The sequence below is a fragment of the Thermobia domestica genome, chromosome 11 (assembly GCF_964235325.1).
Source record: "Thermobia domestica chromosome 11, izTheDome1.hap1.1, whole genome shotgun sequence".
Classification (NCBI taxonomy): Eukaryota; Metazoa; Arthropoda; class Insecta; order Zygentoma; family Lepismatidae; genus Thermobia; species Thermobia domestica.
In genome coordinates, this window is record NC_137464.1 from 148,371,003 (window position 1) to 148,385,725 (window position 14,723).

A 14,723-nucleotide genomic window follows, 5' to 3' on the forward strand; every position below is an offset into this window, starting at 1 on the left:
CGTACTACTGCAAATGGTCAAAACTAATTCAGGGTACCAAAGGGCACTATTTTCTATCAGGATACAAAATAACAATATACGAAATTCAACTTTATCCTTTATTTTTATCCTTATTTAAGTTATCAGCAGTTATTTAGTAGCCCGGTTATTTAGACCTAGATGTCAGGACTGCTTTAGTAATCGGAAAAACGAAGACTTACTTTATTTAGACCCTACTGTTATAATCAAACCATCGCCCTCGTTCGAGTGTTTACAGTCTGATGATATTTCTAGTCAGACTCATTTCAAGCTTTTGAAGCTTCTTTGGGAAATTATTGGACTAGTCTACTATTTTACTATTCAAATTTATCTGTTACTGGTTTCATCCTCTCTTATTTATTTTTCTTTCGTGACTTTCTGCTAGAGAGGAAAATGTTAGTGATACAAATGGAATATCTTTCAAACTACAGTCTGGTATATATATATATATATATATATATATATATACAGGGTGTTTCAGATAAAACGTCCAGTGCTTATAAATCCGAAACGGCTGAGAATAAAAAGATGAAACAAAAACTGAGATAGGAAAATGTCATAGGGCGCATCACATGGTGTTGTTGTGGTGACTCCCAGGGCCCTCCTTCAAGGGGGCCCAGGGGCCAACTTCTAATTTTCAAATGGGAACACGTATTGAATCATACCTCATTCAATAGTACTTAAAAAACGAAACAACTTTTGTAGGAAACAATTTTCAATTTAGGCCACCGTTTTTAAATGGCCGCAAAAAGTGAGTCCTATATCAGATAAAAAGTCCAGTGCTTATAAATCCGAAACGGCTGAGAATAAAAGGATGAAACAAAAACTGAGATAGGAAAATGTCATAGGGCGCATCACATGGTGTTGTTGTGGTGACTCCCAGGGCCCTCCTTTAAGGGGGCCCAGGGGCCAACTTCTAATTTTCAAATAGGAGCATGTATTGATTCATACCTTATTCAATAGTACTTGAAAAACGAAACAACTTTTGTAGGAAACAATTTTCGATTTGAGCCACCGTTTTCAAAATGGCCGCAAAAAGTGGGTTCTGTATCAGATAAAACGTCCAGTGCTTGTAGGCCTAAATCAGAAACGGCTGAGAATAAAAAGATGAAACAAAAACTGAGATAGAAACGATGATAAAGCATATCAAGTGGTGTTGTTGTGGTGACCCTCAGGAATCTCAGTGAAGGGGGCCTAGGTGTCAACTTCAAACTGATACAGGACTTTTTGCGGCCATTTTGAAAACGGTGGCCCAAATCGAAAATTGTTTCCTACAAAAGTTGTTTCGTATTTCAAGGACTATTGAATGAGGTATGATTCAATACATGTTCTCATTCGAAAATTTGAAGTTGGCCCCTGGGCCCCCTTGAAGGAGGGCCCTGTGGGTCACCACGACAACACAATGTGATGCGCCCTATGACATTTTCCTATCTCAGTTTTTGTTTTATCTTTTTATTCGCAGCCATTTCGGATTTATAAGCACTGGACGTTTTATCTGATATAGGACCCACTTTTTGCGGCCATTTAAAAACGGTGGCCCAAATCGAAAATTGTTTCCTACAAAAGTTGTTTCGTTTTTCAAGTACTATTGAATGATGTATGAATCAATACATGTTCCTATTTGAAAATTAGAAGTTGGCCCCTGGGCCCCCTTGAAGGAGGGCCCTGGGAGTCACCATAACAACACCATGTGATACGCCCTATGACATTTTCCTATTTCAGTTTTTGTTTCATCTTTTTATTCTCAGCCGTTTCGGATTTATAAGCGCTGGACGTTTTATCTGAAACACCCTGTATATATATATATATATATATATATATATATATATATATAACTTAATTTGTAGAAAAAAGAGAATATATTGAAAATGAAAACGTAATTTGCATTAGCTGGGTCAAATAACGCAATTGCCACTTGCTATGTCATCGGTTGCGGAACGGGAGTTGTTAACTTCAGTTCCGGAGTAATCAGCAGTAACGACTCCAATTTTTGAACCTGTGACAAACCATTCGTTCGCTGTTCCAGTGACAGGCAGGAAGCACATCACTATCTGAAATCGCTCGCCCGCACGTGACGGCAGCAGTTTGGAGCTTGGATTGCCGACAGTTAGGCCCGAAAAACCGAACACGCGCAACTGAAGAAAGAAGAAAATTTTTGTGCCTTTTTTTAAAATAATCAGTTCTAAGTTTTTTCTTTTTTTGTGTCAGTGTAATTGGTGATTGGACGCGATATGACCCTTGTCATGGACAACAGTAGCGGACTGAATAGATTCGCGCCCGACCTTTTGGCCAGACTTCGTGGCACTCCTCTCTTACGAATTCCCCCTGCACCTTTAGCACCATATCCTTTTCACCACCTGTTCCCTGCAGCGGCAGCCGCTGCCGCTGCATATGGGAAAGTTGCTGCGACGAGGGATTTCCTTCATCATTTACAACTCCCGCCACCTTTAATCCCACTACACCATAGTGCAACACCCAGAGCCGTAACTGCTACTGCTACCGATCAAGTGGAAAAAGCCCCGAACACCACGTGTGCCAGTAGAAGCAGAGAGTCACCGAAGAGATACTCAAGAATAACATCAACCCTAAATCAAGGTAATGCACAGGTAAGAGGGAGAGGGTACCTAGAGTGTCAAAGGGCTTAGTTAATTGGTCCAGCGATAACGACATCCCATAACACTGCTGGTTATCCTGCAAGGGGAAATTAAAGCTCTGGGTTCTCCTACTGGCAATTACCCTTCAGATGCATATTGTCGTTTCAGTTGCTTACTACAAGTATAAGCAGTGTATGTGCAATGATAGAGTGCTATACAACGGGAACGAGTAAAAAAGTAGTTTATTACCAAATTATCAAATCTATTCAAATCATGTTTGTAAATTTTTTCGGCCTTACTTGTATACCGACCTTTTGGTTACGGTGTGCCCAGTGGTGGCGATTGGACGTTAAAGGTGGAGAGCAAGACATGATCTGGTTTTTCGACGAAAGGTTGTATAACTAATAGGATACTATCTTTTCAGTTAAAACATCACATATCGTATTTCATATTTTATTAAGTAAATTGACAAAAGCAATGCAAGTAGGTACTAGCCCTTTGTACTCTTAAAGAACAGAAGTGTAAGAGGAGATTTGTTCCATTGCTCGTGAACATCTTAAAATTCAATATGGAAAATTGTGTGATAGGTTATTTAATAACAAATTTGTAAAACAATAAATAAAAAAGGATAATATTAATCATAGTAATGAACGAGGCTTGTTGGGTAGAAGTTATATTGAAACTGGGGTTAAAGAACACGTTGTATTTTTAAGTCTACACATGCTATTAAATGTATGTTATTACTTTGAAAATGAGACAGTAAATACCACAAGGATATGTTACAACATTGAAAGAAATACATAATTGCAATATTAATTGATTTGAATTGCAATTAAAACGCAATTCCTGTAGCTATCTTAACTCCACGGGAAAACAAATAACCAATAGGTACTCACGTAAGAGCAAATATTATATGGCATAAATTTTTCTATGAACCAGTAATACATAGAAAAACTTTATATTTCCAAATGGAACTATATACATTAAGGGGTCACTTCAAAAAGGGGGAGGGGCAACTGCCCGCTCTTGCCTCCCTAATCGCCACCCATGGGTGTGCCAAAGGTCCTGTCGAGTATAGTGTTAACGTGGTACTGAAGTAATAACATTCGGATTGCAAGTAGTAATGATCCTCACTAAAATGCTACTAACAGTTACAATAGTACTTGGTACTTAATTGATAAAGAGATTTAGCAAAATTGTTCGTGACAAATTTATAACTTTCCATTTAAATCTCTGCTTATTACAAATACTGGTTTTCCAATACATGAATTAAAAGAAGTCGAATCATATATTTTTCTATTAGGATCCGCTCAAGCATACCACATGCCCTCTCTAGTTACATTTATATAATCTCTTTTATAATTAATTTTAAAGAGTACACAATTAAGAGCGTGAGGCATTTATTTCCTATATTAGATCTTCTTTCTCCTTGTCCTTTAGCGATTTTCTTTTTCTTTGCTGTTGATAGATTTGAGTTTAATCCTTTTCAGCAGTGGGTTATAGTATATGAGATGTAGACCTACAACTTAACGTGGGATCCGAATTACATGACCTTTAGCCGGGAATCGAACTCGGGTCTCTCGTGCTAAAGATGTGTTCGCTAACCATTTGGCCTCGCTTTTTTCTTGTGCGCCTGTGTAGGATGAGCAATAATGTAATTTTTTCAGCCCTCTACCTATAGTTTCGTTCAATAACAAAATAATTATAATATAATTTAGAAGCTTGTTAAAATATTAATTTTAACAAACTCCTAGAATATTATATAATTACATATGCTTAGAATACACATTATTTATATATGCATACATATAAACATATATGCATTACATATTATTTAGAATATTAGATAATTACATATGCTTATATATTGAAAAAGAATGCTGCGTTTTGGTATACCAAACGATTTAACATCATAGGAAGATGCTTAGAAATATTGATCAAAATGTTTATGTGAATATTAAATGCCTGTGAATATATATATATATATATATATATATATATATATATATAAGTATACTAGCAGAATGCCCGTTCTTCGCACGGGGATAATAGTTTCATTTTGGACATAAAGGGCACCAAAACTGTCACCAATTAACTTAGGAACCCCGAAAACTATGTATTTGACACTAATATCGGTCATTTTAAGTAATTTTTACATATATATATATATATATATATATATATATATATATATATATATATATATATATATATATATATATATATATATATATATATATGTATGTATGTATGTCCCATCCCCTTCCCTAAGTTACACCGTCAAAGTGAAATAATATAAACCATCCCAGGCCCGAACCACATGTATGTTAAAAATTTAATCAAGACCGGTCGGTCGGGTGGTTGAAGAGTTTGCTTTAAAGGTCCATAGCTCCAAAATTATGGGACTTACCGTAGTCGGGTCAAGCCTTCACTTAGGAACTAGTATGTATCCTATCCAAATATCTAAGTTTCGGAACCCTGCAGTACTTTCGCAACAATTTTTATAGAGGTAGCTGATGAGTACTTCAAATTGTATGCCCGCAGCCAAACTCCCTATTTTTGAATAACGCACATATTAGTTCCTCGATGAAGTCTTGACCCGATTACAGTAGGTTCCATATTATTGGAGCTATGGACGTTTACATTTCATTTTTTCACGTTTTCACCATCCTATAACTCCGAAAGGAAGCATTTATGCAGCCAAGTTGGTCTATACTCTTTATCTTATCTTGGTGTTAGGAATCACCTCCCAAAGTTGTCGGTGTTGTTTTGGAACATCCTGTATATGTATATTGAAAAATCACAAATTTCCCGAATTATAATGCTGTATATATGTTTCTAAATAATGTTAACATTATATTACTGCTAATAATATTAATATTGTAATTCTGAAATTACCTTTAATTATCTTTTTAATTTATTCTAGAAAATGTGTACACGTGACATTTAATTTCTTGTATTTGTTGCTTAATTATCAAAAGAACACTTCCAGGATGTGTCTGTACACGAAAGACTACAAAAATATACGCACGTGTGCTCGAGTGTTTTTGAATGTATGGTCTTGTATTTATTTCTCCGTGAGGTTACAGAATTTTCAGTGTTGAGCCAGCATCATGAGGCAATGGTGGCGGTTTTAGCGGGTAGGCTGGGTAGGCACGGGCCTATCCAACAAAAATTTTGAAAAATATATAAACGCTAAAAAATACATTTTCCACTATTTATATTTAATAGTAGATAATTATTTAACGAATAGTTTCAACAATTTCTGTAAAGTATTTTGCTATTGTCATTAATCAATCAAATGTGTATATGTATCCATAAGCGAGGGAGCGGGCCTACACAAAATTAAAATCCTAAAACCGCCCCTGGGTGAAGCTACTTCATTCAAGAAGTAACAAACTTCGATCTTGAGAACTAGAACGTGACGGTGATAAGCGGAGATGTAATGACTAGGGTTAGGATATCTGGTGGAAAGAAAGTACTAAAATAATGGGTGGAAAGTTAAAAAAAAAAAAAAGACAATTCTCCGTAGAAATTTGGTAGAATTAATGCTATCTTAATTAATAATTATAGTAGCTACACTGCAAATACTATTTCAATATTTTTATACCAAATTCTATACGTCTAGACATTTGGCTACTTGAAAAATATGTCTTAAATTGAACATCGAAAACGAAAATGAATACGAGGGGGACCCAAAAGAAACCTGATTGAAAGAGCGCTGCCGTTCCTAGGCGTAGTAGAGAGTTCTCCTGCTAGGTGGGTCTAGTAGAGACCTTCCCAGATCAGTTGGCCAAGCGGCGTCTGCGTAGGAGGTTAACGTTTGATTGTGTTATTGTTTTTCTCAACTGTTCTCGTGTGCCGCCTGCGAAATCGTTATGGCAGATTCAAAGGAACAAGGAGTGTGTTTGCTTCCTACTTGGAAAATCGGAAACGAGAACTTACCAAATGCTTCGACAGGCTTTCAAGAAGAATACTATGAACTGCACACCATGTATTGAGTGGTTTGGGCGCTTTAAGTGTGGTGAGATGAGTGTTGAAGATCATGCTCGTTCTGGGTGCTCTTCATCATTTCGAAACGAAAAAAACATGGAACAAATCTGCCCCAGAATCAGCGAGAATCGTCGTTTCATGATCGATGATATTTCAAAACAGGCAGGAATGAGCTGGAGCTCGTCCCAGCGTGAGGTTTTGCAAATGAGACATGTTGCCGCTAAGTTTGTTTCTCGCCCGCTCACACAGGATCAAATCATTCGTCTGAATTTGAGCCAGGACTTGAAAAATCAGATTGAAAGTGTTCCAAACTTTTTGACCAACATGATGACATTTTCCGAGAATTAAACAAAATCTATAAGGAAAATGTTTTGATGGTGTAGAGGCTGTAAAAAAAACTTCGCAGAGCGCATTCGACGATATAAAAGTTCCAGAGTTCCAAAGGTGCTTCAAACAATGGGAAAGAAGATGGGAGAAATGAATCGCATTTAATGGAAAGTACTTTGAAGGAGACTGAAAGATTTTTGGAATTTTTTTTTTTATTTTTTATTTTTTTTTTTATTTTTTTTTTTTTAGAACGAAAGTCCGGTTCTTTTTGGGTCCTCCCTCATATCACATTTATTTACCTTCAATTTGTTCACATGTCTAGTCACGGAAGAGTGAAATAGAAATGAATGAAATTTTACAATATTCGTCATCTCAGTGTTGAAAAATATCAGACTTCATCGGTTTGACGAGAGTACTTCATAGTGCGAGAATGAGCGTTCAACGTCTACAAACGCCAAGGGAACATACACTTATTTTCTGTTCAGCGTAAGCTCTAAACTCCGATTAACAAAATATTTGTATCCTTCCGCTTGTCACAAGTACGATTGACTAGTGATGTATCACTCCCACTCCCCACGGGGAGGAGCAAATTATACAAGTGCATTATGACAATACTTCTCGTGTTATCCAGATACTTACAGCAGCAGCAGAAAAGAAGGAAAAAAAACTCGAAAGATTAATAAAAAATATATATATTTGAATTTCGCTAGTATACAATTGTTGCTTACTGAGTAAACGTTTACCTTGTTGATGTTTCACCACAACACTCCCGGAAAAGGGATTCGTGTCAGCCATCTTTCAGACTTAAAAGCAGAACACACCTTCACAGTTGAATTGGCGCCACAATTACTGCGCATGCTTAGTGTTTATTTCTATTGTTTCATTAACCACACTTCATTGCAGTATTATTAGATAATCCGTATTATATTTTTGTCATTTATAATAATGTAGCAGTTTTATATGGAGCTTCATAGTGAAAGCAATAATCAAATCATATGAACTATTTTGCGCAGGAGTACAAGCGTCGGTAGGCCAACAGCAAATCAGCGAGATTTAGTTTCACGTGGCTTTGTTTATCGCAGTTTAAATCTTAGGCCGAACAGGGTTTAGTTTTCACACTAAACTTTAGTTCTTTCACATTAGTTGGATATCTAAATTTCAACTGAACTACAAAGTCTGAGTTTTGCTGATTTCTGCAGACTATCATTTTCCGCTTGAAGTATGTATGTTTTATTGTTTCTGCTTGAAAATGTAATTTACTTCTAGCTTAAGAATATATATGTGGATAACTTACAGGTTAGAAAAATACAAAATTGATTTTGAATTGATAACTTCAACTAGTTTTTCCACGTTATAAAGCTCTCTGCTCCCTATTGTTACATTTGCCATAGATCAGATCTTCTCTAACATTGTCTCAAGCACTTTTAGTTTACTGACGATAATAATTTCTGATTTTACTTACTTTAATCGGCAGTAGCAAAATTTCATACTCCTAGCAAGTTTCTATGTAGTTCTGTTATTAGGCCTATTTATATTCTCCCCTTCTTCTGGAGAATGTAAATCCAGAGAAGGACTGGAAGCCTTCGAAATGTGGGTGTGGAGAAGAATGGAAAGAATTAGTTGGGTCGAGCGCAAAACGAATGAGAGAGTGTTAGAAATGGTAGGTGAGAAAAGAACACTTTTAGATATTATTAGGAAGAGGAAGAGAAACTGGTTGGGACATTGCCTAAGAAGAGATTGTATCATGAGGGACGTCCTAGAGGGTATGGTGGCGGGAAAGAGAGGGAGGGGGCGAAGGAGACTACAATTAATGGATGATGTTAAAACAGAAAGATCATACGCGAAGACGAAAAGGTTAGCGGAGGACCGTGGAGCATGGAAGCTTCTCAGCTGAAGAAAGTGACCTGCCAATAAAGTCAGAATACCTATGATGATGACATTCTCCCCAATGTGAGAGAGACCGGGGAACTATTTGTTTACTCCATTTGTGTTTCTGAGCTTGCGTTTCGATATTTTTCTACTATGTTGTGACATATTTTAAACAAACTTGCGTACATTTTTGTACATAATGAAGAATGCAATAAATCAATGTTACTAATGACGGAGAACGAGAAAGAACAGAGACCTACCTCGGTACAGAATACGGATAATGAAAAAAAAAAGCGAGATAGAACTGAAGATTTGGTAATTATTTAGTAAGAATTTCTTAATTGGGCGGAGAAGGTTCTTTTTGGTAGAGATGTACATAAATTTTGACTTTGGAACCAAAAGCCATGTACTAACTTGTTTCAGCAACCTCAACCAAATTCTGAAAATTGGCGGAGCACTAAAAGTCCGTACCCTAATAATGACTACATTTTACTCAAGTGAAAATTACCTGGTCTAATTTCCCTGGACTGTCGTAGCCCATAATGCCAGGGGTTTTACTTTAACAATCATGCAGGGTATTCTAGTTGAATGTATTTTTATTAGTATTTTTAAAGTATAGACTTAAATAATAATAATAATAATAATAATAATAATAATAATAATAATAATAATAATAATAATAATAATAATAATGGGGCAAATAGCGTAATGTTTCCTTTTTTATTCTTCACTCCTAAAATAATACGTCGCCGAATAATGGCGATTCTGTATGAAAATTAGTGGTAATTCTGTAGAAAATTGTAATATATATTGAATTTCCACCGTTTCCCATAAATAATATTATCCTCCTACATCAAAGTATCAATTATGTTTTCTACTATCAATCATGGACGCCTGCGGGATATTTTCCAAGGGTGGAAGGGGGGGGGGACAAGACACGCACACACACACACACACACACACATATATATATATATATATATATATATATATATATATATATATAAGGAGAGAAATTATCCTTTCAACTTAACTGGCGGGTAATATCAATCATTCAAAATACTTTGCCATTGCATTCATTAGGCAGAATATAATCATTACTGAAAAGATTATAAAACATCACACGGGGGAGAGGAGTAGCTTAAAATCTTGGAGATGTGCATGACAAAATTTTGTTACTTCTATTGAATGTTGATTTTAAAAGCAAACATTTATCATCAGGAGAGCTTATAAATATTAACCATTTTCGAAAATCCAGGGGAGGGTAATTGACCCCTCTTGCCCTCCCCTGTGGGTGTCTATGCTTTCAATACTTCTAATATCACACTTGCTGAATTCGAAGTATGAATTCAGAATTGTACTACACATTATATCAAACGGTAAACGTTTTGTATCGTCTAATTGTTATTAATGATAGAGAAAAGTTTTATCATCTACATACATGTACGATCATCCTTTCCAAAGTGAAAGAGATACTATCTGAAGATTTGCTTTAGAATATCTGTTTTAAAAATGCATACTTTGACATAAAATTAGCAGTTGGACACTATCTGCAACTTTTCTTTCTATTTACTTTTCTATTTTTTGCTTTTTTTTTCTTTTTTCTTTTTTTGGTACTTATATTATCTACCAATTTTCCAACACAATATCCAATCGAAAAATTAATTAAAAGAGTTCCTTTCTATAGCATTTATGCATCAACACAGTCATATTCGCTAATAAAACAATCCATATTATATTGAAAATGATTCTTCACTCAATGGCATGCATTTTTTCTCCCAGCAACTGACTTTTACGTGTGCCTTACTACGTGTGCCTTTGATGCTTGTGTTCTCGGATTTAATATTCAGTAAGGGGACAGATATTCCGGATAGCATTCAGGTTATATGAAACGAAACATTACTCAGGTTTATATCTGATTCACGTACCTGAGTAGGAATTAGCTAACTACTTGGCCGCGGAGAAGCGCCAGGTTAGTGTTGATCTAGCGTAGTTTGGTAATAGTGAAGATACCTGAAGAATATAGAAAGAATATTCTCACCAATGTGGGAACCAGTGGAGCATTGAATTTGTTAAAAAAAAATATAAGATTACGAAACGTTGTAATTTATAAGTAGTGAAGCGTAGGGACCCATTGAAAAAAAATAAAGGTTATCACCTATGTTGTACATGATCATCATACTTACACGAAGGAAAACTATATTACATTTAGAAACATGCAATGTATTTCTGTTACTATTGGCGCATTATAGAATTTATCGAGAGTAAAATTTACCTATGAAAAGCATAACATTTCTTAAAAGCAAGACCTGCAAGACTCTTGCAGCAAGACCAAGATCAAGGGTTTCGGGGCAAGACCAAGGCCAAGACCAAGACCACCCGGATCTTGGTCTAGGTTTTGCATTTGCTCATCACTACTAACAAGTAAATGAATAGTTTGTATTAAATTCTCGAGCATAAGCAAAAATTTTCTGAATTTAATGCTGCAATAGTTTCTTTATTTTTTTACGTTCTGTTGTAAAAATATATGTTATGTCCAGGGAGTATTCTGCACATCCATAACACTCCTCCAAATTTCCCTACACACACCCCTGAGCGTAAAAATATTGTTTTCTTTGAGTTTGTGTGGAAATGTATCATTTTTTGGATGCACACCCTCTTTTATTTTGAACACCTCACTAAGTAAAAGTCCCTGGCGTTCTTGCTGATTATGCCATATAATACTACCGTGAATACCGCGAATACCGAATACTTATCAAATAAATCAGCCTCAGTGCGACTTCTTTGCATATCCTTTCTCTCATTAAGCTGTTATAAAATTCAAAACCAGAGGACAAACTTAGCCCTCTCCTGCGAAAAATCCTGTGGATGTATTTTTTTAAAAAATCAAGTCAGGAAAATCGAATGTATACTAGTGCGTACTGAATAAGTGGCTGCTTATGAAGGTTTGTCTTCTAACTCGAATAATTCAATGACAAATGTGTCATTAAACTTCCATCAGTTCCTTAAAGTTTGTGATCATCTCATCACCATTTCATTTTGTATGCAGTCGATAACGATTTCAAGCTGATTATACCTTTCATAAGTAGCTACCTACGATTTTCTCACTAGAGTACTTAGGTTTTCCTGACTTGAAGTCTTTTCAAAAAGATACAACTGTTAAGAAATCTTTGAATCAACGAATTCATATCAGTGTGCATTTCATTATGTCTTACATATATAAACTTATGGGAACGTAGACTGCACTACTGTATTTCTCGTAAAAGTCTACCCCAATTTGATATATTGTATGCCCCTTTCTATTAAAAAAAAAAAAAAAAAAAAAAAAATAGCGAGATACAAGAAGCCAGACTTCAGGACAGCGACCATGATAAGCATACCCTCAAATAGATGTTCACTTCCTCCCAGTGTCAGTTAATGTGTTTTTATTTTTCATCCCTGTATCCGTTTTAAAATAAAATTAAATGTTCAAACTTGAAACATATTGTTATGGCTTATTCTGATCAATCAGGTTTTTGGCCACTGTGACCGTCTTTATGGACGGAAGCATTTTAAATTTTGCTTACGCTCGTTTCTTGATATTCCACACTTCTCTGCTAAGTTTGGTCAGGAAACTAGATTAGGACATCAGTAGGTTTACTTGTAAGAGAAGAAAACTATGAAATACTGGTACAGAACCTACTTGAAAAGTTGCGAGGCACAAGTGTGAAATATGTATTTTAAAATTCATTCACTGTCTGCATTTCCCTTTGAGTTATCTCTGAAAAATTAGCTGCTATAAGCAGTGAACAGGATGAGCGTTTTCACCAGAACATTTTGCAGATGGAAAAATGTTATAAAGGGAAATGAGACCCGTCCATGGTGAGAGATTATTGTTAGTTCCTCCTGAAATTTGGACTCCACAACATAGAAATGGGAAAATGTTTCGAAACTGTCTTTGCTGTTAATCATTTTCCTTAATCAAGCCTATAAGTAAACATACAGGGTATTCTGGGGATGAACTGACAAACTTATCATAATGTGTTCAGAGTCTCAACACAAGAAAAATCAAGTTTTTCTGAAACTTTGGTTGGAAAAGCTTAATTACGGAGAGAGAGCTAATTGAAAGTAATTACTGCAATTAGTCATTCCTCTTACACTTTTATTATCCCTGTCTCCGTAATCAAGCACTTTCGAACTAAGTTGCAGATTTTCTTGTATATATAGGTTCTACAGATCTTGGTGCAAGTTAGTTGTAAACCTGGGGCCCCGCAGAACGTTCCCAATTGGACCCCGCGCCACCTAAGGCCGGCCCTGGTAGTTGCCAACCCAAACGTCTGATGTTCCCGGCTCCAGGTTTTCCATTAAATTGATATATATCTAGCTACATAAAAGGAAGAGGCCTGAGTGAGTGAATGACTGACTGACTGACTTATCACTCAGCCCAAACCACTTAAGTTGCAAACTTAAAATGTGGAAATGTGGAGAAGACACTTGAAATGTGGGCATAAGGTTTCACTAAGGAAGTTTTTTTTTTTTTTTTTTTAACTTCGACGAGTAAAGGGGAGAATAGGGATACCTATTATTATATTAAAATGTCTATATACCCGAATCACTGAAGAGCCAGGACAGAAAATTTGGTATATGAACTTCTTATTTAAAATAATAAGACATACGTTTGATATTTGGTCTAGAAAGGAAGAAAATGTGTAGGTGGGAAAAATGGGATTACAATTATTATAATAAGATGTGTCTATCTAGGAATTTCTTGAGGGACATGAAGTTTGATATTTGGGCTTATTTAACTAATAAGACATTTTCTTAATATTTGATCTGGAAGAGGAGAAAAGAGAATGAGAAGAACAAGCGGCAGGAATTATAATTATTATAGCACGAGCAGTCTCCGGCTGGGATACTAACGAAGGCGATGGACAAGTTCACCAAAAGGGCGCTCATACAAACGTGAATACATACTATATATAGGGTGATTCTTTATAGGGTTTAGAACTTCAATCAGTTATAATTCTTTATTGGAACCACATACAGACTTGGTTTATAGTCATTATACTGCAAAACACTTCAAGTTTGACTCACGTAGTGAGTAGTTGCGGAGTTGACCACAGGTGACGCCATCGGTCAGTCGTTGAAACTAGAGACTTTCCGTGGTGCGGAAAGAGCTAAGTTCGTGTTTTGGTTTGAGGAAACGAAGTCAGCAACGAGTGTACAGCGTACACAGAATACTGCAAGGCACCACTCAGCAGATCAACAGTATACAAATGGCATCAGTCATTTGTTGAAATAGGTTGTCCTGTGCGACATACAAAAGCTCCAGGGCGCTCATCCGTGACTGACGATGCGGTGGAAGAAGTTAGGGAGAGTTTTGTACGCGGTCTTCGAAAATCTAAAGGACGTGCATCACAAAAAACTGGTATCCTTCAGACCACAGTTTAGCCTGTATTGCATAAACGTTTGTCCATTAAGCCATACAGACTGTCCTTGGTTCAAGCACTGAGTGAAACGGATAAATATACTCGACATTAATTCTGTGTTACCATATTGGATCGTACTATTGGCGATGAGTTAATGTGGTATTCAGTGACGAATCAAAATTTCACCTTTCCGGCCGAGTCAATTGTCGTATTTGGTGCACGGAAAATCCACATGCGCACGTGGAGCTGGTTCGTGACAGCCCCAAAGTGAACGTGTTTTGCGCTGTTTCCAGAGCAAACGTGTATGAACCATTCTTCTTTACTGAGAGCACCATCACCGGCATCGCCTATCTTGATATGCTCCAGAACTTCCTTGTTCCACAGTTAGATGAAGATGACCGCGATGGCCGCTTATGGTGGCAACAAGATGGCACACCACCGCACTACCTGACAGGCGTAAGGGAATTTTTTGTTCAGCGTTTTCCAGATAAGTGGATAGGTCATGGTAGACCAA

General features: G+C 36.4%; 1 protein-coding gene across 1 annotated transcript in view; it reads left to right on the forward strand.

Annotated features, from left to right (window-relative positions):
- Positions 1-2,092: 2,092 nt before the first annotated feature.
- The window catches only part of LOC145664486 (uncharacterized), a 72,379-nt gene continuing 59,748 nt past the window's right edge, over positions 2,093-14,723 (forward strand). Inside the window, exon 1 of the mRNA XM_081731205.1 lies at positions 2,093-2,613. Coding sequence (XP_081587331.1) covers positions 2,250-2,613 — 364 coding nt within the window. The 5' untranslated portion in view covers positions 2,093-2,249. The remainder of the gene's footprint in view (positions 2,614-14,723) is intronic.